Source organism: Lampris incognitus, chromosome 1 (assembly GCF_029633865.1).
Source record: "Lampris incognitus isolate fLamInc1 chromosome 1, fLamInc1.hap2, whole genome shotgun sequence".
Taxonomy (NCBI): domain Eukaryota; kingdom Metazoa; phylum Chordata; class Actinopteri; order Lampriformes; family Lampridae; genus Lampris; species Lampris incognitus.
In genome coordinates, this window is record NC_079211.1 from 112,769,122 (window position 1) to 112,794,952 (window position 25,831).

Consider the following 25,831-nt stretch of genomic DNA (forward strand, 5'->3'; position numbering starts at 1 on the left):
CACACAGAACTGCGCCCCCTGGAAAATCTGAAGAAACTAATCAGACAGCCGCCTCAGGTCACCTGCTCGCCACAAGTTTGAGGGCTTACATAAGGTATAGTTTGGCCGGTGCCCCTCACCCAGGAAGTATATGTATTCAGACAGAAATCAACCAAATACCATTTGAACCAATATTTAATGGCTGCTGACAGGCGCTCACAGACTGAAAAACACTTTTATTTCATCATTATTTGCATTATACAATTAAATTATATTTAACATGTTTAAGTAGATTTTCATCTCTTGATGTTTGAAGGGGGCGGCGCCCCAGCGCCCTGTACTGGCCAGCCACCACTGATGCATACGTATGTATAAACAGCATGTGTCTTCCTCTAGTCCTGAGGCAGGTGGGTACTGGAGCGCCAGGGGTTGTGAGGTGGTGTCCAGCCAGTATGGCTCCACTTTCTGCCACTGCAATCACACCACGAATTTCGCCTTGCTGATGCAGGTCTACGAAGGGCAGGTAACACACGCCACGCTCCCAGTTTTAATGAACTTGTTGCATTTCAGGGACTTTGATCTACAGTGTATAGCCATTTGCAGCCCTGTGCGTGTGTGTGTGTGTGTGTGTGTGTGTGTGTGTGTGTGTGTGTGTGTGTGTGCGCGCGCGCGTGTGTACACGAGTTACAGAGGAGCCAGGAAAATGAAAAGGCCTTGCAGGTTCTGACGTTCATTGGCTGTGGAGTGTCTCTGTGTGGCCTCCTCTTCACCTTCATTCTGTTTGTCGCCGTAGGGTGAGTCAAAAACGTTAGGGAGCAGTAAAGCATCTAGATGAAAAGAATTTAGCACAATACTGCTGGGTACACGCTCAATAGCTCTGTAATTGCAGAAAAAAAATAGAACATTTGTACAGTGTTGGACACATTGGGTAAATAATTCACCATGTTGAAGGAGTAACACAATGGGAAAATATGGGCACTACCTCTCGTTGCACTTATTTTGTGTCTTTTTGACTTGGCCTGTATTGTGTTCTGCATAGGGTTCCTAAATCAGACCGCACAACCGTCCATAAGAACTTGATTGTGGCCTTGGGAACTGCTGAGTTGCTGTTAATGTGCAGTGACTGGGCCTCTGCCAATGAGGTGAGACTCCATAAAGGAAGCAGCCTCACAACAGCTAGCATTGTGCTGTCTATCCGTGCACTGCAAACGACGGAGACACAGTGACGTTTGCTTTTGTGTTTCCATCCAGTTATTTCCGCATCTTTTTTTTTTTCCTTTAGGGGACGTGTCTTGCCGTGACAGCTCTGCTCCACCTCTTCTTCATGGCCTCCTTCTCCTGGATGCTGGTGGAGGGCCTGCTGCTCTGGAGCAAAGTGGTCTCTGTCAACATCAGCGAGGACCGCAGGATGAGACTGTACTATGTCATTGGCTGGGGTAAACACTTTAGCACTCGGAAATGAAAGCTCCCACTAATGTGGGTTCAACTCTTTCACTGTCAGGCCTTTTGTGTTACACTTTTGTCTTTCTGTTTCCATCCTATTCCTTTCTGTTGAAACGTGGTCTTCTCCATTAGCACAAGGCTCCCTTTTTTACTTGCTATATACATATGACGTGAGATATATCAATATATCAAGGAATTGTCAATACCCTACATCGAGATTCCAGCAGCCTTCTAAATGTAAGGTTCAAAATGACAATTTGAGGTACGTTTGATTTATCTTGCCAGATGTCTGATCAGCCCTAATATTAGAAACACTATCAGTCAATAAAAATAACTCTTCACCTGTGAAATTACACGTGACAGTATACAGTAGTGTAGCGTAATGTTTTTGTGTCTTGCCATTTGGGTTTCTAAATTTGACCATTGTCAAACAAGTTGATCAACGGAAACGCACATAGAGAGAAGAGAACAGGAGCTGTTGTTGTATTGATCCGAGACAGAGGGAACAGGTTTTCAACAGCTAGCCTGCACAATATGACAAACAGCCATTAAGGTCACACTGCTTTGTGACAACACCTTTTCCAGTCAGACGGCCGGCCAGCAGCTATTGCACCGAGGTGTGCTGCAGACACACATGTGCCATTTCACATCTGACTCAGAAGCCTATACAAAGCTGTCTCAATCAGATCAATCATAATCAATTTGTGTGGCTGATGTGGCCCAAAAAACTAGTGTAGCTGTTAAAACAACCGGGATTTCACTCCTACCTAAGACGACCATGAGCGGTCAAAATGACCGCTGGTTTTTAAACTCTATATTCTGTCAAGATAAATACCCAGTTGAGATATTAATGCATTACATATGTTAGTATGTCTGTTATGAAACTAACGGACACCAAAATTAACATTTTAACTACTATAATACTCTTTTTAAATGATTTAAACTTCAGAGAGACATGGTCGAACTTGAATAGCAAAATTGAAAAAGTGAAGATATTACCTGAAAAACAAAACGGAAAACACATATTGCTAATCTAACAAATGTAACAAGGCCTATAAAACGTGAAATGTAAAATAAAGGACTGAAAATAAATATTGAAACAGTCCCAAACAACGACCGGAACTCGAAAACTACTAGAACGACCGTGGGCGGTCAAAATGACCGGCACGGTTTTTAAACTCTATATTGCGTCAAGATAAATGCCCAGTTGAGATACTAATGTATTACATATGTTAGTATTTCTGTTATGAAACTAACTGACACCAAAATTAACATTTTAACAACTTTAATACTATTTGTCAGACAATTTAAAATGGCCGCTGCCCAACGCCTGTAAATACTGCAGCGCCTTGGTGGTCGTCATGGTGCATCTGTAACCAGACATGTCGGACATAATCAACCATCAAGTTTAGACTATTTTTCTCCACTGGAGGACGCTAGTGTGTTTCTAGGACAGAGCAACGAACTTCACGAAGGAAATGACGCGACCAACACACGTCATAAATACTGACATGACGCGCACGATGACGCGCAAATTACGCGCCGTCATTTTGATGGCTTAGTTACTGTACTGTGTAGTGTGTGTTGTAATTTTTTTGTGCGATTGATATAAAACTCAATTTCAGGAGCATTCGGGGAACGGCAGGTTTGTATCTTTTTTTTCTTCACAAAGTTATTCAACTTCGAAAATCCAAAACTGTCGAAATAACTGCCTTGCTCGTTCTAACTAACTCAAGCAGGATCAAATCAATACAGTCCAGTCACATTTTACAGCTGCCACTTATTTCCTAATTCATACTTTTACCATAAAACTGAATTCTGTTGTGCAACAGTACACTGTGTGTGTGTGCGTGTGTGTGTGTGTTGGCTGCGGCCACAACTGCAGATTACCCCGCAGCCGTCAGTCTGATAGACATCCTGAGACTGCTGGCTGTTTTTGTTCCCAATCAATCTGCATGTTATGTCGCATAATAAGTTGAGGACAGCATGTGTTTCCTTCTCACACTTGCACAGACACTCGGTATTCAGGTATTCACTGTCGCTTTCAATGCAGGTGTCCTGAAGGTTCCCTTTCAGACTAAATACACAGTCTGGCAAAGTGGACTGTGCCAGCAGTTGCTGTTCCATATCTTTTTTTAATCTTTTTTAAACATGGTCTTTATGTGACGGCCACTGTTAAATATGGACTCAAATTGAATTTTTACTTTGTTGAATTCTTTTTCAGGACTACCTGTTCTTATTGTTGGTGTAACATTGGCAATATCTCTGGACAAATACAAGGCAGACAATCACTGCTGGCTCAATGCGGCCAATGATATGATTTGGGCATTTGTGGGACCCGTTTTATTTGTTTTGGCGGTACGTACTCTAATTTCACTCTGTGTGTGCATGTACAGTCATGTTTGCATGAATTCCCTTCATCCTGCCTTATTTTTCTTTATTCTAATAATTGATGTGCATATGTCCAGCTGTGATTTTTTTTAAACAATGTGTTATTGTGAAACACAGGTAAATACACATTTATTTGATTGTTTTCGGTAGATCTACATGAGAACCAGGGTTTTTGAAATGGCGTAATTTGTTGATGGGCCTATGTTGTTGTTGTTGTGTGTACAGGTCAATGCGGTTGTACTATGTCGAGTTGTCATAGTTACTGTTTCCAGTGCTCGTCGGCGTGCCAAGATGCTCACTCCAAGCTCAGCATCCAAGATGCACACCTTTGACCTTACTTGGTGAGTTACAATAGTCTCTCTCTCCCTCCATCTCTCACTCTCTCTCGCTCTCTCTCTCTCTCTCTCTCTCTCTCTCTTGCTCGCTCGCTCTCTCTCTCCAGCTGTCTCTCTGTCTCCATCTCTCTCCCTTTCTTTGTCTCCATCTGTCGCTTTCCCTCTGTCTGTCTCTCTCTCCCTGTCTCTCTCTCTGTCTCTCTCTTGCTCTCGCTGTCCCCTCTCTCTCCATCTCTCAATGGTTGCAAACTTGGAAGAATGTGTTTCTGTTTGGGGACATGGAGATGTTCTGTGCACTGCAGAAAACCAATTACTTCTTCTTCATGTCTGAAAAGGGGGAGGTGTGTATCTTTCGGTTTCACTGTGTATGGGGACTGTTGTGTTTCACTATGTTTATGAGCATCTGTTAATATGGTTATTTTAATGTGAATGGAAAATTGGACCATTAAAGACTTGGTTAAAGGTCAAGGTCTCTCTCTCTCTGTCTCTCTCTCTCTCTCTCTCTCTCTCTCTCTCTCTCTCTCTCTCTCTCTCTCTGTCTCGTTTGTATTTCCTCTGTTTCTTATTTCATAGAGGAGAGATGTGGGTTGCTTGCCAGCGTGTCAATAGAGACAGTGAGAGAGAGAGAGAGAGAGAGAGAGAGAGGGAGTCTTCGTTTGTGACTGGTGTGGGAGTTGAATGGGTTTATCAGCCTAACACCTGGTCCCAGTACAAATGTGTGTGTGTGTGTGTGTGTGTGTGTGTGTGTGTGTGTGTGTGTGTGTGTGTGTGTGTGTGCGTGTGCGTGTGCGTGTGCGTTAGGACCATTGTGTGCTCTCTACAAGGTATTGGGGGATCTCTCTGTGCTCTTAAAACAAAATCATACTATATTTTTTGTTTTCCTGTAACATGGTGTAACATCATATCCACATCTTCCAGTGTCCACCTATACAAATACACACACAGACCCACAACGAGACACATGTTTACATTACAGTCACAATTGGCATTTTAAATGTGTCTGCTTCACAGCACACGTGACGTTAGACTTTTTAGTTCTGTTGTAACCCTTAACTCTTCATTTTCCTTATTCTGCTCCATTTACCTATTGAGAAGTATTACACATACACTGTACTGTGTATTGTGTACTGTGTAGGAGTCAGGAAGTCTGAAAGGCCTTCTAACACAATAGAAGACAAAGTGGAAATGTAATTGTGTTCTTGTGTTGTTACATAATTTTAAGTGCATTATTTATTATGGAGATTGTCTTTAACACAAAAAAAAAAGGCAAACGTGATTATTGTGCGAGAGTCTCCACTGGTACTATATCACAAAACATTGTACTGTAGAGGAGCTCAAGCAGGAGTCATGACAACTTTCTCTTTTGGCTACACAACGTGCACCATTTATTCCTTCACCATAACAACAACAACACAAAAACCCGCGCAGCGGATGTGTATCACTGTAAACACGAACCGAGAAAATAGCAGCTGTAAACAAACGTTCCTACTAGCTCAATAAGGGGAATTATGTATCCCTATAACCACTACAGTACAATTGCACAAATTGTTCATAGTTACTTCCAGTTACTTGTAAGAAAGATAACACATCATACTATTTACTAACCATGTCTGCTCTCCGACTCATCCCTTTTTATGGATATTACTTAAAATCACTTAAATGACCAAGACCGTCATTTTGACGGTTTTGGATTTTCAAAGTTTAATCATTTTGTGAAAAAAAAGAAAGAAAAAAGATACAGACCTGCCGCTCCCTGAATGCTCCTAAATTGCATATATTTGCATTAAAATAAGTTTTAGATTTTTTTGCAAAAAAAGTTATGATAAACTCTGCTTAAAACGACCACGAGCAGGTCCACGGTGGTGTAGCGGTCTAAGCATTGGCCTTGTGTCGATGCAGTTGCCCACTGGGGACCGGGGCTCGAGCCCCGGTCTCGTCAGATCCGACTATGGCCAGACTCAATGAAGCAGCAATAATTGGCAGTGCTGTCTTCGAGAGGGGGGCGGACATGGCTTGTGTTCGTCACATGAACGCGTCTCTGGGTGTGTGTGAGAAAAAGCAGTGGTTCGGCCTGGATTCGCGTTTCCTTCCAGACTGCCGGCCGGAGAGATGCAGTTGGCGAACGCATGCAGTACGAGGGTGGGTGTTTGAACTAAAATAGGGATCATTTAGCCACTAAATTGGGAGAAAAAGGGAAAAATCAGATAAAATTATTTAAAAAAAACAAAACAACCATGAGCTGTCAAAAAGACGGCGTGCGTGATCATGTGCGTCATTTCACAATTTATGTCGCGTGTTGGTCGCGTCATTTCCTTCGTGGTGTTCATTGCTCTGTCCTAGAAACACACTAGCACTCTCCAGTGCAGAGAAATAGTCTAAACTTGATTTTTGATTATATCCAACATTGTTAAGTGTTATTTGATGCCGCCCTTACTCATTGTTTTAGGGTACATTCGGATTTGACATCGCCACATTCTCAGTGTGCGACAGTGTGTGTTGTAAGAGTTGGTAGTAGAGAGCTAAGACCTGCTGTATTTGCCTAAATAAATATGCCTAACGTTAAAGGCTAAAGAGAAAACAGAGTCAAGCCTTGCTTATCTTCCAAACGCAAGAAGAAGATTGCGCACCCCAGCTCAACAGGTTATGGGCCCAGGCAGAGTTGGACACAAGCTAGCATTCCGGAAGAAGTTTAACGCGAAGTATTACACAGAACTTCTACCGGCTATGTGGACTAGCTTGGAGATAAGTTAGCATTTATACCACAGAGTTTCTTAATCAGTGTTTAAGTTTTACGCGACGTATTATGCATTAGCCAATGAAGCTAACAAGCTAGCTTAGCAAAGAAAAAGTATAGCAAGCTGGTAGGCCACAGTAAAATTAGCGCGTTAGCAAAATGGCAAGCAGAGCAACAGGAGTCTTGGCACCGCAGCTTTTGTTCGACGGATCCGAAGATAAGTGTGAACTTTGGGGAACAAGATTCCTAGGCTGTTTACATACGCTGAAGCTAAAAGAGACTATTTTATGTCAGCCCAACGGCGCTAGCGAAGAACAGTTAGCTGAAGATAGGAGGAAGAATTCTGATTGCTATGCTGAGCTAATAAGACTAACAGACGATAAAAGCCTATTGCTGATAAGACATGAAGCCGCTGATGATGGCAGGAAGGCTCTGAGAATACTGAAAGAACATTATTCTGGAAAAAGCAAGCCGTGGATAATAAATTTATACACGTCGTTGACCAAGCTACGCATGGCAGACAACAAGAGTTTTACCGACTACATAATAAGGGCGGAGAACCTCATTACAGCTCTGAGAGATGCAGGCGAGACCATGAGTGATGGACTGACCATAGCCATGATACTAGGCGGGCTACCAGACTCTTTTAAGCCGCTAACTGTCCACATAACGCAAAACGAAGATAAAGTCATGTTCACAGACTTTAAAAGAAGACTACGGGTCTATGAAGAGGCGGAGAAAATGAACACGGCAAGATCTACGGATAATGTGATGAAGACATGTGCAAGGCAAGGCCAAGGCCCCACCAAGATGCACGCTAGCAACAGAAAAGATGAAGATGCCAACGTGACGTGTTACAAGTGTGGAATAAAAGGGCACAAAGCAAGAAATTTTTTTTGAAAAGTGTGGTGCAGTTACTGCAAAAATGACACACACCAAGAATCCCTGTGCAAGAAAAAAGGGGAAGATGGTGTCAGAAAAGTCGCGGAGGAACAAAATAGTGACCAAGACCATCTCTTCAAGGCCAAGCACACAAAGAACGAGACAACGTGAAGATGAAAGGCATCATGGTGGACTCAGGAGCAACATCCCACATCGTGAACAACATCGGAAAGTTTAAAAGCTTCGACAACTCATTCCAGCCTGACACCCACTCAGTGGAGTTAGCCGATTGGACCAAGTGCAGTGGAATAGCACAACAAAGAGGAACGGTGATGATATGTCTACTAGACAGCGCCGGACGACAGCACAGAGCACAGCTACAGGATACACTGTACATGCCTTCATACCCACATGACATATTTTCGGTGGCAAGAGCAACAAACGGAGGGGCGACAATCACTTTCAAGAAAGGGGACAATCACATGTTTACCAAGGACGGTAGCAGGTTTGACATCCACGAAATTGGAAATTTGTATTATTTGCCAACTGTTGAGGAGAGTGTTTACCAATGTAAAGGGTGTCAAGACATGCAAACGTGGCATGAAATTTTGGGTCTTTGTAACTACGAAGATGTACAAAAGTTACAAGGTGCAGTGAAAGGTATGGAGATAAAAGGAAGTGCAATCAGACCAGATCAGTTATGTGAAGTGTGTACACAGGGCAAATTCACCCAGACGAGAAATAGGGAGCCAGACAAAAAGGCTAAGAAACCCTTAGAGCTAGTCCACACTGACTTAGCCGGTCCAATGCCAACACCGAGCATAGAAGGGTACAGATATGCACAGTCTTTTACAGACGACTACTCAGGTACCGTGTTGGTGTATTTTCTAATGTTCAAGAGTGATGCAGTGCAAGCCACAGAAAGGTTCTTAGCAGACATAGCACCTTACGAAGAAATCAAGTGTATCCGTTCAGATAACGGCACTGAGTTTACAAGCTGAGACTTCCAGGCACTGTTAACCAAGAAGAGGATTAGACACGAGTCGTCTGCACCCTATTCACCCCACCAAAATGGCACAGCAGAGAGAGGTTGGCGAACTCTCTATGATATGAGCAGCTGCTTACTGATAGAGAGTGAGTTACCAGCTAAGCTGTGGAACTACGCTATGCAGACAGCAGCTTATGTGAGGAACAGGTGCTACGGCAGGTGCACAAAGAAAACGCCATACGAGCTGTTCACAGGCAAGAAACCAAACATAACCAAACTGCAGAAATTTGGATCAATCTGTTTTGCTTACAAGCAAGAGAAAGGGAAGCTAGACTCTAGGTGCGAACAAGGTGTTTTCATTGGCTACAATAAAAACAGCCCAGCTTATCTAGTGTACTATCCAGACACAACGACGATCCAAAAGCACAGGCTGGTGAAGTTCACAACCAAGACAGCCAAAGAAAATGAAACACAAACACCTGAGTCATACATAGAATATGGCGATAGGAGTGTACATCCCAGGGTCAATGACAGTGAGGAAAATGTTGTTGATGAAAATGTGGAAAATGTACCAGGTCAGGGTGTTCAGAGTGGAGTTTCTGGGACTTTACCTGAACAGACTGAACGCACACAGCCGGGCAAAGTCATCGAGACTGTAATCAGAAGAAACCCACTGCGAACTAAGAGGAAATCGGCTTACCTACAGGAATTCGAGACTGAGGATACAGAGGACAAACTGCAAACATGCGTGGACTCTTGTTATAGAGCAGTATGCTACATTCCTCAAACCTAAAAGGACGCCATAGCATCAACCAAACCAAGGCAGTGGAAAAATGCCATGAACGAGGAGATGCGATCACTGGAGGAGAACGAGACCTTCAGCCTCACCCAGTTGCCACCAGGTAAACAGGCAGTGGGAGGTAGATGGGACTACACACTCAAGTGTGACATTGATGTATCAGATAAATACAAGGCGAGATTCGTAGCAAAAAGTGTACAGTCAGAAACCAGGAACTGACTACGAGGAGACATTCTCACCCACAGCTGATATGACAAGTGTAAGAGTGGTCGCACAGAAGGCAGCGCAGGAGAAGCTAGTGGACGTTAAGACAGCATATTTGCATGCACCAATTGACTGTGAAATCTATACAGCGCAACCAGAAGGTTATGAGAAAAAAGTCAGAAACTAGTAAGGAAGCTAGTATGGAAGTTGCATAAGTCTCTCTATGGTCTAAAGCAGTCAGGCAGAATCTGGAATGCTGTTACATACATGTTTGAGTGAAAATGGTTTTGTACAGAATCCCGCAGATCACTGTGCGTATACAAGAGAAAAAAATAATGGAAAGGTAATCTTGGAATACTGCCCTACTGAGCAAATGATCGCTGATGTAATGACAAAGCCAGCCACCAAGCTAAAGCTAAAGAGGTTTGCTCAAGACATGTTTGGCACTTAGAAGTGCAAAGAGTGTGTTCTCATTGTCAAGGTAAAGAAGCCTTATTTTGTTGTTTTGTTTTCCGGGTAATCCAATGAGCTAAGAGTGAGTGGGGGTGTTAAGTGCTGTTATTTGATGGCGCCCGTACTCATTGTATTACGGTACATTCGGATGTGACGTCGCCACGTTCCGTGTGCGACAGTGTGTGTCGTAAGAGTCGGTAGTAGAGAGCTAAGACCTGCTGTACTTGCCTAAATAAATATGCCTAAAGTTAAAGGCTAAAGAGAAAACAGAGTCAAACTTTGCTTATCCTCCATATGCAAGAAGAAGATTGCGCACCCCAGCTCAACGAACATGTCTGGTTACCAAGGGCGGATCTACGGGGTGGCAAGGGGTGGCAGCTGCCACCTCTGGGACACCATCTTGCCACCCCTGTTGCCACCCCATTTATAAATCAGATATGTTTTTGAAGTATATTTTATGTACATGCATGGTGAAGGTCAATGAGACCCCCACCAAACTCATCTCAAACAGAAGTCGCCGATTTAGAATCCCCCTCCCCCTCACAATGGTTTCGCCCATCACCATCAGCGCAGCGACCCTGCGAAATTTCACCATTGGCAGCAGGCTGCACTGTGCATGCAACAACAAAGTGGTTCGGAGAAGAGAGGCTGATTTTCCTGAGCAGTTTGGAGGTAAGTTTGACCACCACGTCGAAAAAGTCCATCAGACAGTTAACCCTTCAACAACCTCATTGTTACGTTATTTACATCCGCAATACTTTGTCTCATCGAATTTTTCGATGATGGTCAGGTCAGATAAGGACCATGCTTGTGCGTAGCATAACGTTGGTTAGGACATGTCCTCAGTATTTTTTCCTCAAGTTTCGTTTCACTTCCTTTTTTTCCCTTCAGTGTCAGCAAGTGAAAATGTAGACTTAAAGGCATAAAAACAAAGGCATAAAGCCGACCTAATTATCATGGCTTCAACGTGGTTTCACGAGACACAGCAGCTCCATCTGACTCGTCAAACCGAAAGTAAACACGGTCGCGACGTGACTGAGGGTCTATTTTTAGAGCGGTAAATTTACATGACTGCATCGGAGCAAAGATACAACGTAGTATAGCGGTAAAAGGCTGCATCATTATAATGTGTTGGAGCAAGAAAGACAATAGAGGAGGATAAGGCAATTATGAGGAAAGTTGAGAATTTAAATAGGATAAGAGAATGAGAAAAAGGGTGAACTACAGATGCAACAGATAGCCAATAGAGATGCTAACCTGTAACCTACTGTATCACGATCAACTAGAGAGAACCTAAACAGTAACATTGTTGATAACAGCTGTTCATGGCTCTGCAGCATTGTTAGTTTAAAAAAACATCTCATGGGAATACACAATAGGTAGGCTATCTATCTAGTCAAATTATTTATATTTTACTAAGAATTAAGATTCTGTTGACATGGATAGATGAATTAAAATTGTATGACATGATTTTAACCAACATGCTATTTTTATGTTTGACAAACTGCAGGTCAGAGTAGGATGAGAAATGAAAAGGTTTGGCATAGCTAAGTTTTTCCAACCAAAGAAAAAAAGGGGGGAACTGGACACAGGTGGAGAAGCTAGAGAAATGGAAGGAGAAAAGGACAGGCAAGTTAGACAAAGATGAGCAGCACAAGAGACTGGAGCAGACCGAGGGCCAGAAGCAGACCAAGGGCCAGAAGCAGCACAAGGTTCAGGAGCAGCACAAGAGACTTAGAGCAAACCGAGGGGCAGGAGCGGCATGAGAGACTGGAGCAGACCGAGGGCCAGAAGCAGTGCAAGGGGCAGGAGCGGGCATGAGAGACTGGAGCAGACCGAGGGGCAGGAGCAGCATGAGAGACTGGCGCAAACCGAGGGGCAGGAGCGGCATGAGAGACTGGAGGAGACCGAGGGCCAGAAGCAGTGCGAGGGGCAGGAGCGGGCATGACAGACTGGAGCAAACCGAGGGGCAGGAGCAGCATGAGAGACTGGAGCAAACCAAGGGGCAGGAGCGGCATGACAGACTGGAGCAAACCGAGGGGCAGGAGCGGCATGAGAGACTGGAGCAAACCGAGGGGCAGGAGTGGCATGAGAGACTGGAGCAAACCGAGGGGCAGGAGCAGTATTAGAGACTGGAGCAGACCGAGGGCCAGAAGCAGTGTGAGGGGCAGGAGCAGCATGAAAGACTGGAGCAAACCGAAGTGCAGGAGTGGCATGAGAGACTGGAGAAACCCGAGGGGCAGGAGCGGCATGAGAGACTGGAGCAGACCGAGGGCCAGAAGTAGCACAAGGTTCAGGAGCAACACAAGAGATTAGAGCAAACCGAGGGGCAGGAGCGGCATGAGAGACTGGAGCAGACCGAGGGCCAGAAGCAGTGCGATGGGCAGGAGCGGGCATGAGAGACTGGAGCAAACCGAGGGGCAGGAGCAGCATGAGAGACTGGAGCAAACCGAGGGGCAGGAGCAGTATGAGAGACTGGAGCAGACCGAGGGCCAGAAGCAGTGCGAGGGGCAGGAGCGGCATGAGAGACTGCAGCAAACCGAGGGGCAGGAGCGGCATGAGAGACTGGAGCAAACCGAGGGGCAGGAGCAGTATGAGAGACTGGAGCAGACCGAGGGCCAGAAGCAGTGCGAGGGGCAGGAGCGGCATGAGAGACTGGAGCAAACCGAGGGGCAGGAGCAGCATGAGAGACTGGAGCAGACCGAGGGGCAGGAGCGGCATGAGAGACTGGAGCAAACCGAGGGGCAGGAGCAGTATGAGAGACTGGAGCAGACCGAGGGGCAGGAGCGGCATGAGAGACTGCAGCAAACCGAGGGGCAGGAGCGGCATGAGAGACTGGAGCAAACCGAGGGGAAGGAGCAGTATGAGAGACTGGAGTAGACCGAGGGCCAGAAGCAGTGCGAGGGGCATGAGCGGCATGAGAGACTGGAGCAAACCGAGGGGCAGGAGAAGTATGAGAGACTGGAGCAGACCGAGGGGCAGGAGCGGCATGAGAGACTGGAGCAAACCGAGGGGCAGGAGCGGCATGAGAGACTGGAGCAAACCGAGGGGAAGGAGCAGTATGAGAGACTGGAGTAGACCGAGGGCCAGAAGCAGTGTGAGGGGCAGGAGCGGCATGAGAGACTGGAGCAAGCCGAGGGGCAGGAGCAGTATGAGAGACTGGAGCAGACCGAGGGCCAGAAGCAGACCGAGGGGCAGGAGCGGCATGAGAGACTGGAGCAAACCGAGGGGCAGGAGCGGCATGAGAGACTGGAACAGACCGAGGGGCAGGAGCGGCATGAGAGACTGGAGCAGACCGAGGGGCAGGAGCAGTATGAGAGACTGGAGCAGACCGAGGGCCAGAAGCAGTGCGAGGGGCAGGAGCGGCATGAGAGACTGCAGCAAACCGAGGGGCGGGAGCGGCATGAGAGACTGGAGCAAACCGAGGGGCAGGAGCAGTGCGAGGGGCAGGAGCGGCATGAGAGACTGCAGCAAACCGAGGGGCAGGAGCGGCATGAGAGACTGTAGCAGACCGAAGGGCAGGAGCGGCATGAGAGACTGGAGCAAACCGAGGGGAAGGAGCAGTATGAGAGACTGGAGCAGACCGAGGGCCAGAAGCAGACCGAGGGGCAGGAGCGGCATCAGAGACTGGAGCAAACTGAGGGGCAGGAGCGGCATGAGAAACTGGAGCAGACCGAGGGGCATGAGCGGCATGAGAGACTGGAGCAAACCGAGGGGCAGGAGAAGTATGAGAGACTGGAGCAGACCGAGGGGCAGGAGCGGCATGAGAGACTGGAGCAAACCGAGGGGCAGGAGCAGTATGAGAGACTGGAGCAAACCGAGGGCCAGAAGCAGACCGAGGGGCAGGAGCGGCATGAGAGACTGGAGCAAACCGAGGGGAAGGAGCAGTATGAGAGACTGGAGTAGACCGAGGGCCAGAAGCAGTGCGAGGGGCAGGAGCGGCATGAGAGACTGGAGCAAACCGAGGGGCAGGAGCGGCATGAGAGACTGGAGCAAACCAAGGGGCAGGAGCGGCATGAGAAACTGGAGCAGACCGAGGGGCATGAGCGGCATGAGAGACTGGAGCAAACCGAGGGGCAGGAGAAGTATGAGAGACTGGAGCAGACCGAGGGGCAGGAGCGGCATGAGAGACTGGAGCAAACCGAGGGGCAGGAGCAGTATGAGAGACTGGAGCAGACCGAAGGCCAGAAGCAGACCGAGGGGCAGGAGCGGCATGAGAGACTGGAGCAAACCGAGGGGAAGGAGCAGTATGAGAGACTGGAGTAGACCGAGGGCCAGAAGCAGTGCGAGGGGCAGGAGCGGCATGAGAGACTGGAGCAAGCCGAGGGACAGGAGCAGTATGAGAGACTGGAGCAGACCGAGGGCCAGAAGCAGACCGAGGGGCAGGAGCGGCATGAGAGACTGGAGCAAACCGAGGGGCAGGAGCAGTATGAGAGACTGGAGCAGACCGAGGGCCAGAAGCAGTGCGAGGGGCAGGAGCGGCATGAGAGACTGGAGCAAACCGAGGGGCAGGAGCGGCATGAGGGACTGCAGCAAACCGAGGGGCAGGAGCGGCATGAGAGACTGGAGCAGATCGAGGGGCAGGAGCGGCGTGAGAGACTGGAGCAAACTGAGGGGCAGGAGCAGTATGAGAGACTGGAGCAAACCGAGGGCCAGAAGCAGTGCGAGGGGCAGGAGCGGCATGAGAGACTGGAGCAAACCGAAGGGCAGGAGCGGCATGAGAGACTGGAGCAAACCGAGGGGCAGGAGCGGCATGAGAGACTGGAGCAGACCGAGGGCCAGAAGCAGTGCGAGGGGCAGGAGCGGCATGAGAGACTGGAGCAGACCGAGGGTCATGAGCAGCATGAGGGGCAGGATCAGTACGAGGGTCATGAGCAGCACGCGGGGCTGGAGAGGCCCACTGAAGAAGAGGGAAATGTAGGATGAGAGAGAGGGCAAATCAGTGAAGAGTGTGAAAGTTAAGCTGGAGTGATAGCTAGGAGCAGCGAATGTCAAGCTGGCCCTCATGGATCACTGCTGTAATAAAGACATTTTCCAACTCTAGGCTGTAAAATTAAAACAAATCTTTAGATAAATTCAACAAAAATTGTAACATGTTGTCAATGCTGTGATTGTGTTTTTTTTTTTGTTTTTGTTTTCTCTTCTCAGATATATCAAAGCTGAAGGCAGATGATCTGACACAACCTGTTTTAAAGGTATTTCCCAAAACCATGCAGGGAGGGGCAAGGAGGAGCTTCCACGGACAGTGGTATGAGGAATATCCTTGGTTGGAATATTCAGTGACCATGGATGCTGTGTATTGCATTGCATGCCACCATTTTTCATCTGGCAAAACTGTTTATACCTCTTTTGAGGGATACAAAAACTGGCGCAAGGCCACTTTCAAAGATGGTGGCTTTAGAGTACATTCCAAATCTGAGGCGCATTTGAATGCAATGACCGCATGGCAAGAGCATCAAAAGATGATGAAACGCAACATGTCTGTATTAGGCATGATGAATGACGAGAATCGCAAACAGATAAAAGAAAATGAACATTACATAAAGACTATAGGGGAAGTATTGCGTCTTACTGCAACACAAAGTGTAGCTCAGCGTGGACATAATGAAAATGATGAGTCTAGGAACAGAGGCAATTTTCTTGAGATTTTGCACGTAGTAGGAGGTCATGATTCTTTTATTCAAAAAAGACTTTCAGAAGGCCCCGTAATGCGATGTATACTTCCAAAAATATCCAAAACGAAATATTGCAAACGCTGGCAGGGATGGTCCAGGAGGACATACTAAAAGAATTTAAATCTAGTCAGTACTTCTCTGTTACATCATGTGACGAAACAAAAGATCTCAGCAAAAGGGAGCAATTGTCCATAGTCTTGAGGTATTACTATGATGGAGCCGTAAGGGAAGGCTTCTTAGGCTTTTGGGAAGTGGAACAGTTGGATGCCAGCTCCTTAGCTAACAAAATCATCTCTTGTTTGGAGCAGTATGGCCTTGAATACAAGGAGAATTTAGTGGGCCAAGGGTACGACGGCGCTGCCGTAATGAGTGGCAGGTGCTCAGGGGTGCTGACAAGAGTTAAACAGGTGGCCAAATATGCTTTCTACGTCCACTGCATTGCTCATTGCTTAAATTTGGTCATTGTCGATTGCGTCAAAAAGGTCCATGAGGCTGGGGAGTTTTTTTCTTTGCTCCAGCAATTGTATGTTTCTTTCCGGCTCTTATGTCTATCAAAAGTGGATTGAAGTACAAGCGGAGATGTTTAATGGCCCCCTAGAGAACTTCAAAGTCTCAGCGACACAAGATGGGCCTGTCGCAGCATTGCCTGTAGGAACCTTTTTGATAGATTGCCTGCAGTACTCAAAGTGTAAGATGACATATCATATGAGGTTGATCCTGAAAGATCTACGAAGGCCCGAGGGCTACTCTGTCAAATTGACCTTAATTTCATTGGGCTACTTGCCGTATTTAGACAGGTGCTTGGTGACGCAAAATTTTTGTCTGAGCTGCTACAGCCACCAGACTTGGATCTCCTCAGAGCTGTAGACTTAATTGAGACCCTCAGGGAGACCTTTGAAGAGCATCGCAATGATGATGAGTACTTTAATGAGCTGTGGAACACAGTGATCCACACATGTGAAATCTGCAACATCCCCATCACTGTTAGACTAAAAAGAGCCAGACACACACCCAGAGCACTAAATGATAGTTATGTCACATCCACACTTGGTCACAGAAGCCAAGTTGATGGGAAGGATGCCTTTAGAAGGTGCATATTCCTGCCCATAATGGACTCCCTTATTGGGGAAATGCAGAAGCGTTTTTCTACATCCAGTTGCAATATAATGAAAGGCTTACAGGGGCTAAACCCAGTTAGCAATCACTTCCTAAAAGAGGATGTTGTCTTGTTGTTTGCTGAGGCATATGGCTCAAATATTGAGGATCTGAAAACTGAACTCAATCAGGTTAAGAAGCTTCTTGGAAGGAGTAAAAGAGATGGAAAAGATTGTCCATCTTTAATTGAACTGCTAGGTTATTTGGACCCTTTTAATGAGGTGTTGTGTGAGATGCATCGTTTATGCAAGATTGCAGATGTTTTACCAGCTACCACAGCTGGATGTGAACGCAGTTTTTCCACTTTTAAACTCATAAAAAATCACCTGCGCTCAACTATGTTAACTGAGAGGTTGTCCCATTTAGCTGTGCTCAGCATTGAGTGACCGTGCGAACGCAGTTGATTTGAATGAGTTTGTTCAACACTTTGCTAGAAGTCATGGCAACTGCCCGTCTGAAATTGATTTAACTGTAGTTTCATGTATAGTCATGTGCAATAAAATAGCAGCATCTTGCAAATAAGAGAATTCCATTAAAAAAAGAGCTCTCAAAAGAGTTATTGGATAGAACTGGAAGCCATGTTGCCATGCAATCAAACCATTCATATAGTTTTATCAAGTTAGTGTTTTTCATTTGAAGGAAGCTGATAAAAAACACTTTCAGAGAAATAGCAGTGTCAGTATGTTTCTAAATCAAGATTTACTGTTCAAAATGAAGACATTGCACAAGGCTAGCCTGAATTTAGCTCACTAAACCAATGTTGTTTTTCATATTTTCTGCATACTGGTACAGTATGGAGCCTCACAAATGCTTGGCATCCATAAATGGGCATTTCAGCCCAAGATGAACTATCTATAGTTAATATGAATTCCATAGTTCCTGTGGATTTCCAGGTCTTGCCTCAGATTTTTATTTTTTGATGAGTTGCTAAGTTGCCATGCAATCAACCCAAGCCATGTTGCCATGCCATCAAACCATTCATATAATTTTATCAAATTATTGTTTTTCATTTGAAGGAAGCTGATAAAAAGAAAAAACAAACACTTTCAGAGAAATAGCAGTGTCAGTGCGTTTCTAAATCAAGATTTACTGTTCAAAATGAAGACATCGCACAAGGCTAGCCTGAATTTAGCTCACTAAACCAATGTTGTTTTTCATGTTTTCTGCATACCGGTACAGTATGGAGCCTCACAAATGCCTGGCATCCATAAATGGGCATTTCAGCCCAAGATGAACTATCTATAGTTAAAGGTTGTATCAGCGATGCTGAGCGACAAAACACTTTTTATAATGTTCAGCTAATATCTTCTCATGGTTGGCTAACTCTCATCCCATTATAAGCGCTGTAAAAAAAAATTGGTCTTTTTACGCAGCCCAGGCACCACAAACCGGACAAACATTCTGGGGTTGGTAGCACCACTAATAATAACAAAGCATTGCGTGGATTTTTTTTTTTTAAAAAGAATACTGAATGTAAGGGTGAGTTATCTCTTGTGTGTCTCTTGTTGGGTCCTCAGACAAAATATAAAATTAGTTATATCGGGCAAAAACGTCTGCAAAGAAATTTGAACATAAACACAAACAAAAACACATGCAATATCCGCCAGGCTCGCTGATACAACCTTTAATATGAATTCCATAGTTCCTGTGGATTTTGAGGTCTTGCCTCAGAAAATTTAATTTTTGATGAGTTGCTAAATTGTATGTTGTATTGCAATAAATATTATCCAAAAAAGAATGTTTTGACTAAGAAGGTACTTGACTGAGTCTTTATTGAATCAGAGGGAAATGTTTTGACAGTCAGTCATGGTCATCATTGCAACAATCCTGCATTAGAATCTTGTTTCAATCCAGATAACCTAAATCTATTTTGTATGACTAAATTTATCCATATTCCCTCAAAACTCACCAGAAGACATCTGAGGGGTAATTTTTTCAAAATTTTCTCCAGGGAACCATACCCCCAACACCCCCCTAGAATTGCTTTTTAAGCAATTTAAGTGTAGACTACACATACTGTAGATAGTGATTACACAGAGAAAGGGTCCACAATTCACAAATTAAGACCCACACCATCCAAAAAGCCAGCTACATCTCTGACTTGCCTCCCACCCCGTGTAATGTAGTGTAGAGAACAAAATACATTCGATGAAATCCGAGCTTTGAATAATAATACGTTTAGAATAATGTCCATTGCCCCCCTCCTTGAACCTCATGCCACCCCTTTGCCACCCCAGGAAAAATCTCTAGATCCTACAGACGCCGTTACAGACGCGCCATGACTACCACTGACGTGTTGCAGTATTTACAGGTGTTGGCAGTGGCCATTTTAAATTGTTTGAAAAATAGTATTAAAGTTGTTAAAATTTTAATTTGGTGTCAGTATTTTCTTAACAGACATACTAACATATTGATTGTAACGTGCATGGATAAGTAGACACGTTGGTCCTTGACTAACGGGTGGGACCCTTTAGTCGGCTGGTTAACGTTGTCGCTTGCGGAGTGGGAGACAAGGGTTCGCGTCCCGGCTGTGGCGACGGTTCCCGGATTGCCCCCTGAATTCACTACATTGGTGTCAGAACTGTGATGGTGAGACTGTAAGGCCATCGGAAGCGCATGCGTGAAGGAGCTGATATGCTTAAGCGTGGGGACGCGCTTCCCGAAGGAGGGGGGTAGTGTAACGGGCATGGATAAGTAGACCCGCTGGCTGACGGGTCTGACCCTTTAGTCGAGCGGTTAGCGATACGGGCCGCGGCAGTTCCTGTGGTTCCCCCCCGAATTCGCTACATTGGTGTCAGAAGTGGGATGGTGAGACCGTGAGGTCATCGGAAGCGCGTGCGCCCAGAGGCGTGAGGGAACTGATATGCGCGCTTCCCGAAGGAGGGGGGTAGTGTAACGTGCATGGATAAGTAGACACGTTGGTCCTTGACTAACGAGTCGGACCCTTTAGTCGACTGGTTAACGTTGTCGCTTGCCGAGTGGAAGATACGAGTTCGCGTCCCGGCGGTGACGATTTCTGGACTGGCCCCCGAATTTGCTACAATATTTAATGCATTAATATCTTAACTGGGGTATTTATCTTGACAGTATATAGAGTTTAAAAACTGACTGGCCGATCGCCAGGCCCCTTTGGTCAGCGAGTCTTTTGTAGGTTACAGTAATCACCTTCTCCCGGAAGCGCGCCCTCGCGCTTTGTTATTCCCGCGCTCCAAAGAGACTTTTGAGGATCTGCACGCCTCCAGACACAACCGCTACCACCAATGTAACCAAGCTACTTTCTCGCCCGCCGCGGGATTCGATCCGACATTGTACTGCTCCACAAGGCGGCATCGCTAGCCACTAGACTAAACGGGGCCCACCCCTTGGCGATCAGCTAGCGAGTCTTTTTGTAGGTTACAAAACTGTGAACCGCCCATGGTCGTCCTGGCAGTTTTCAACTTCGTTGTGTGGGACTGTTTTAATATTTATTTTCAGCTCTTTTTTGACATTTCACGTTTTATAGGCCTGGTTACGTTTGTTAGATTAATAATATGTGTTTTCCGTTTTGTTTGTTAATATTTTCAGTTTTTCAATTTTGCTATTCAAGTTCAGCCATGTCTGTCTGAAGTTTAAATTGTTTAAAAATAGTATTATGGTTGTATGGTTGTTTCCTAACAAACATACTAACATGTGTAATGCACTAATATCTCAACCGGGCGTTCATCTTGACAGAATGTAGAGTTTAAAAACCAGCCGTCATTTTGACCGCTCATGGTCGTTTTAGGTCGGAGTGAAATCCTGGTTGTTCTATGACTTAATACATTTGCTGCTGCTTTGACATGTGACTCTGAGCAACCCACCAACTGTGCGTTATTCCATACCATAGTTATCATTCCGTACCATAGTTGCGTACATACATTTCCATAGCATAATACAATAAGTCTGGAATTAGGACATGGTGGTGTATGTAATGATGTTGCATTTTATTTCTGCAGAAACACTTTGCACAGCTTCATATCTCTTTTGTTATTGACTCTTCTCTACACCGTGATTGGCCGTCCTTACGTGTGTCTCGGTCTAATGGAAATGCCATGATGTGTTTTCCATTGTCAGTGTCTCTCCTCATTCCCCTACAAACAGATAAAAAGTAGTCGTCTGTGCCAGCCCTGCCTTCTGTGCTGGCTCTGGAGTGTTATGTGATTTGAGGAGATTAGAGGGAAAATTACTTTCAAAAATAAAAGGAAAAGAAGGAACTGCTTGCTTTGTCCTTGCAGTCACAGTGCAGACTGAAAACTCAATCTCTCTACCCAGGTGCAGTGGCGTGACAACAATAGTCATTTGAACAAAGGCAACCTTTTTTGCCTTGCCCCATGAAATGGTATTGGCCGTATAAGCACCAAGGATGATTGCAAAGAAATAGGTGCATGACTGTGGTAGGCGGTAAAATCCATGGCTGTGCAGAGATGGATAGTTTGATGAGGATTCAAAGAGGAAACTAATTCAAAAGGAAAATCTCATCTTATGCTCTTGTATTACTGTATGTATCTAAAAAGCTCAAAATCCAAAATATATATATATATATATATATATATATATATATATATATATATATATATATATATATATATATATATAGAATGATAATCAAACACTAAAACGCCATATCAAACATTTTGTCATGAAAGGGTTGAATTAAATCGCAACAACTTCCGCTTCCAGTGTGGGAAGATGATGGCGCGAATTCACGTTTGCAGCGGCCTCACCCAGTGCCGTCCATGCAGTGTCTTTGTCCACATCTGCATCTAAATTTTGTCTTCTTCTGGGAGAGCTTGGTCTGCTGCATCCTGTGGGCCCAGGGACCACGGCCCTGCCTGGAGCTGTGCCCAAAGAGGAAACACCAAAGGTGGTCTGACAAGACACAGAAGTGGGGCAGGCTAAGCTAACTGCTAGCTCATGCAGACCAGAAGTTCCGATAACACCGAGGGCGGTGTGGCGGCAGAGGCCTCGCCTGGCGTTGACTGTGGTGTTTTTGGTGTTGTTGTGTGGAGTGCGGGGAGGTGTGTCGGGGGTGTCTGGCTGGGAGAGCTGAGGGAGCCTGGCAACACTTAGGGCAGTCTGACAGGACGCGGAAGCGGGGCAGGCTAAGCTAACTGCTAGCCCATGCAGACCGGCAGTTCCGACAGTCATCCTGGCTTGCATTTGTTCTCTTGGACAGGGATTTTTTTTGTTTAGTTTGGATATATGTGTTAGTTTGGATATGTGTATCCTTGTAGTTACTGGATATGTGTTTTTGTATTTGTGGTGCACTGCTGTGCACCACAAATAAGTAAAGTGTTCCTGATCCTGATCAAACCCATATCTCTGCCATTGTGTGTGTGTGTGTGTGTGTGTGTGTGTGTGTGTGTGTGTGTGTGTGTGTATGTGTGTATGTAGGGCAGTGACCCGGCCTGTTCTCATTCTGCTACCAGTCCTGGGTCTGACGTGGTTGTGCGGAGTCCTGGTACACCTGTCCATGATAATAGCCTACGTCTTCATCGCTCTCAATGCCTTCCAGGTAAATTAAGACACCCTTTGAATTCACATAGGGTATGTGGACACTCGAGGGTCACAGCCAGCTTGTCACAAGTGTTGCTAATTGCTTAACATTTTTACACGTGAACATGATATTGCCATGGAATGCTGCCGTTTCATTGGCTCATTGACAGCAGCGTTAAACATGTAAAAGCAGGCATGGATTAATGCTGAGGAAGTTCATTATATGGCGTGTTTGGAATTGGGTCATTCATTATCAGACTATGTGGTTCATATGGGGATCTATGATGTGGAGTGTGTATAGTGTTCATGGCCCTATTTTCTTTTCTTTTTTACCCAATTGCCTTCATCAATTGCTTTGCCAAAGCAGAACGACCAGGGCTCAGTCTAATTGACTGCCTCAAGGTCAGTGAGATGGTGAACGTGAAGGGCTTATTGTTGTATGACAAGAGGTAGTTGGTTAGGGTATAGGATGTGGTACTTACCCCAAAAAAAGGAAAGGAATCCATTTTGATTCAGTTTGTTGGTAACACATGCAATAAACCAGGCTGCCACATCAGTCCATTAGTCCAATGTGGTACTTTAGAGAAAATAGGTTAATGATATGAGAACAGACGGTATGAGATAAGACTGGTTATTATAAATTTATGATCAGGATTTGGACAAATATTTTATGGCATAGGGTTCACAGTTGCTATAAGAGAAGAGGTTGGATTATGGTTAAATAAGATATGGAAATAGGAATATATATATATATATATATATATTTATTTATTTATTTATTTATATATACACACAACACTTTACATTAAGTTTTGATTAACAACTACGTTTGCAAACATGAATAGAACATGAATAGTAACATTAATAAAGATTTGCTCAAATTAAATGCATAATTAGCAACTACATTTACAGTGGTGTGAAAAAGTGTTTGCCCCCTTCCTGATTTCTTATTTTTTTGCATGTTTGTCACACTTAAATGTTTCAGATCATCAAACTAATTTAAATATTAGACAAAGATAACACAAGTAAACACAAAATGCAGTTTTTTAATGAAGGTTTTTATTATTAAGGGAAAAGAAAAATCCAAACCTACATGGCCCTGTGTGAAAAAGTGATTGCCCCCCACCCCCCCCCCCCCCTGTTAAAATATGAATTAAGTGTGGTTTATCACATCTTTGGAAAGCTGAGTTCAATTTCTCTAGCCATACCCAGGCCTGATTACTACCACATCTCTTCTCAATCAAGAAATCACTTAAATAGGACCTGCCTGACAAAGTGAAGTAGACCAAAAGATTCTCAAAAGCTAGACATCATGCTGCAATCCAAAGAAATTCAGGAACAAATGAGAAACAAAGTAATTGAAATCTATCAGTCTGGAAAAGGTTATAAAGCCATTTCTAAAGCTTTGGGACTCCAGCGAACCACAGTGAGAGCCATTATCCACAAATGGCGAAAACATGGAACAGTGGTGAACCTTCCCAGGAGTGGCCGGCCGACCAATTTACCCCAAGAGCGCAGCGACGACTCATCCAAGAGGTCACAAAAGACCCCACAAAAAACTGCAGGCCTCATTTGCCTTAGTTAAGGTCAGTGTTCATGACTCCACCATAAGAAAGAGACTGGGCAAAAATGGCCTGCATGGCAGAGTTCCAAGACGAAAACCACTGCTGAGCAAAAAGAACATAAAGGCTCATCTCAGTTTTGCCAGAAAACATCTTGATGATCCCCAAGACTTTTGGGAAAATACTCTGTGGACTGACGAGACAAAAGTTGAACTTTTTGGAAGGTGTGTGTCCCATTACATCTGGCGTAAAAATAACACCGCATTTCAGAAAAGGAACATCATACCAACAGTAAAATATGGTGGTGGTAGTGTGATGGTCTGGGGCTGTTTTGCTGCTTCAGGACCTGGAAGACTTGCTGTGGTAAATGGAACCATGAATTCTGCTGTCTACCAAAAAATCCTGGAGGAGAATGTCCGGCCATCAGTTCGTGACCTCAAGCTGAAGCACACTTGGGTTCTGCAGCAGGACAATGATCCAAAACACACCAGCAAGTCCACCTCTGAATGGCTTAAGAAAAACAAAATAAAGACTTTGGAGTGGCCTAGTCAAAGTCCTGACCTGATTGAGATGCTGTGGCATGACCTTAAAAAGGCGGTTCATGCTCAAAAACCCTCCAATGTGGCTGAATTACAACAATTCTGCAAAGATGAGTGGGCCAAAATTCCTCCACAGCACTGTAAAAGACGCATTGCCAGTTATCGCAAACGTTTGATTGCAGTTGTTGCTGCTAAGGGTGGCCCAACCAGTTATTAGGTTTAGGGGGCAATCACTTTTTCACACAGGACCATGTAGCTTTGGATTTTTTTCCCCCTTAATAATAAAAACCTTCATTTAAAAACTGCATTTTGTGTTAATTTGTGTTATCTTTGTCTAATATTTAAATTTGTTTGATGATCTGAAACATTTAAGTGTGACAAACATGCAAAAAAAATAAGAAATCAGGAAGGGGGCAAACACTTTTTCACACCACTGTAAGCTGCAGTAAGTAACATGAACATTCCAATGCCAATCCTTGCGCCTCTCTCTCTCTGCTGCCTCATATCCAGGGGAGCCCTATTTTCCGGTGCGATACTCCAAATTTCACATGCACACATATACATGGGCATGTACGGCAAATGCAGGGGTACTGCAAGAAACATTCTACTGTTAGTACATACACTCACTGGCCACTTTATTAGGTACACCTTGCTAGTACCGGGTTGGACCCCCTTTTGCCTTCAGAACTGCCTTAATCCTTCGTGGCATAGATTCAACAAGGTACTGGAAACATTCCTCAGAGAGTTTGGTCCATATTGACATGATAGCATCACGCAGTTGCTGCAGATTTGTCGGCTGCACATCCATGATGCGAATCTCCCGGTCCACCACATCCCAAAGGTGCTCTATTGGATTGAGATCTGGTGACTGTGGAGGCCATTTGAGTACAGTGAACTCATTGTCATGTTCAAGAAACCAGTCTGAGATGATTCGAGCTTTATGACATGGCGCGTTATCCTGCTGGAAGTAGCCATCAGAAGATGGGAACACTGTGGTCATAAAGGGATGGACATGGTCAGCAACAATACTCAGGTAGGCTGTGGCGTTGACACGATGCTCAATTGGTACTAAGGGGCCCAAAGTGTGCCAAGAAAATATCCCCCACACCATTACACCACCACCACCAGCCTGAACCGTTGATACAAGGCAGGATGGATCCATGCTTTCATGTTGTTGA

The 25,831-nt window shown here is 45.1% G+C and overlaps 1 protein-coding gene across 1 annotated transcript in view; it reads left to right on the forward strand.

The window, feature by feature from the left end:
- Positions 1 to 25,831, forward strand: part of adgrd2 (adhesion G protein-coupled receptor D2) — an 89,879-nt gene that overhangs the window by 47,335 nt on the left and 16,713 nt on the right. The window contains exons 15-21 of the mRNA XM_056278983.1: positions 376 to 502; positions 670 to 773; positions 1,019 to 1,121; positions 1,262 to 1,415; positions 3,647 to 3,780; positions 4,039 to 4,154; positions 22,451 to 22,571. Of these exons, the coding sequence (XP_056134958.1) occupies positions 376 to 502; positions 670 to 773; positions 1,019 to 1,121; positions 1,262 to 1,415; positions 3,647 to 3,780; positions 4,039 to 4,154; positions 22,451 to 22,571 (859 nt within the window). The remainder of the gene's footprint in view (positions 1 to 375; positions 503 to 669; positions 774 to 1,018; positions 1,122 to 1,261; positions 1,416 to 3,646; positions 3,781 to 4,038; positions 4,155 to 22,450; positions 22,572 to 25,831) is intronic.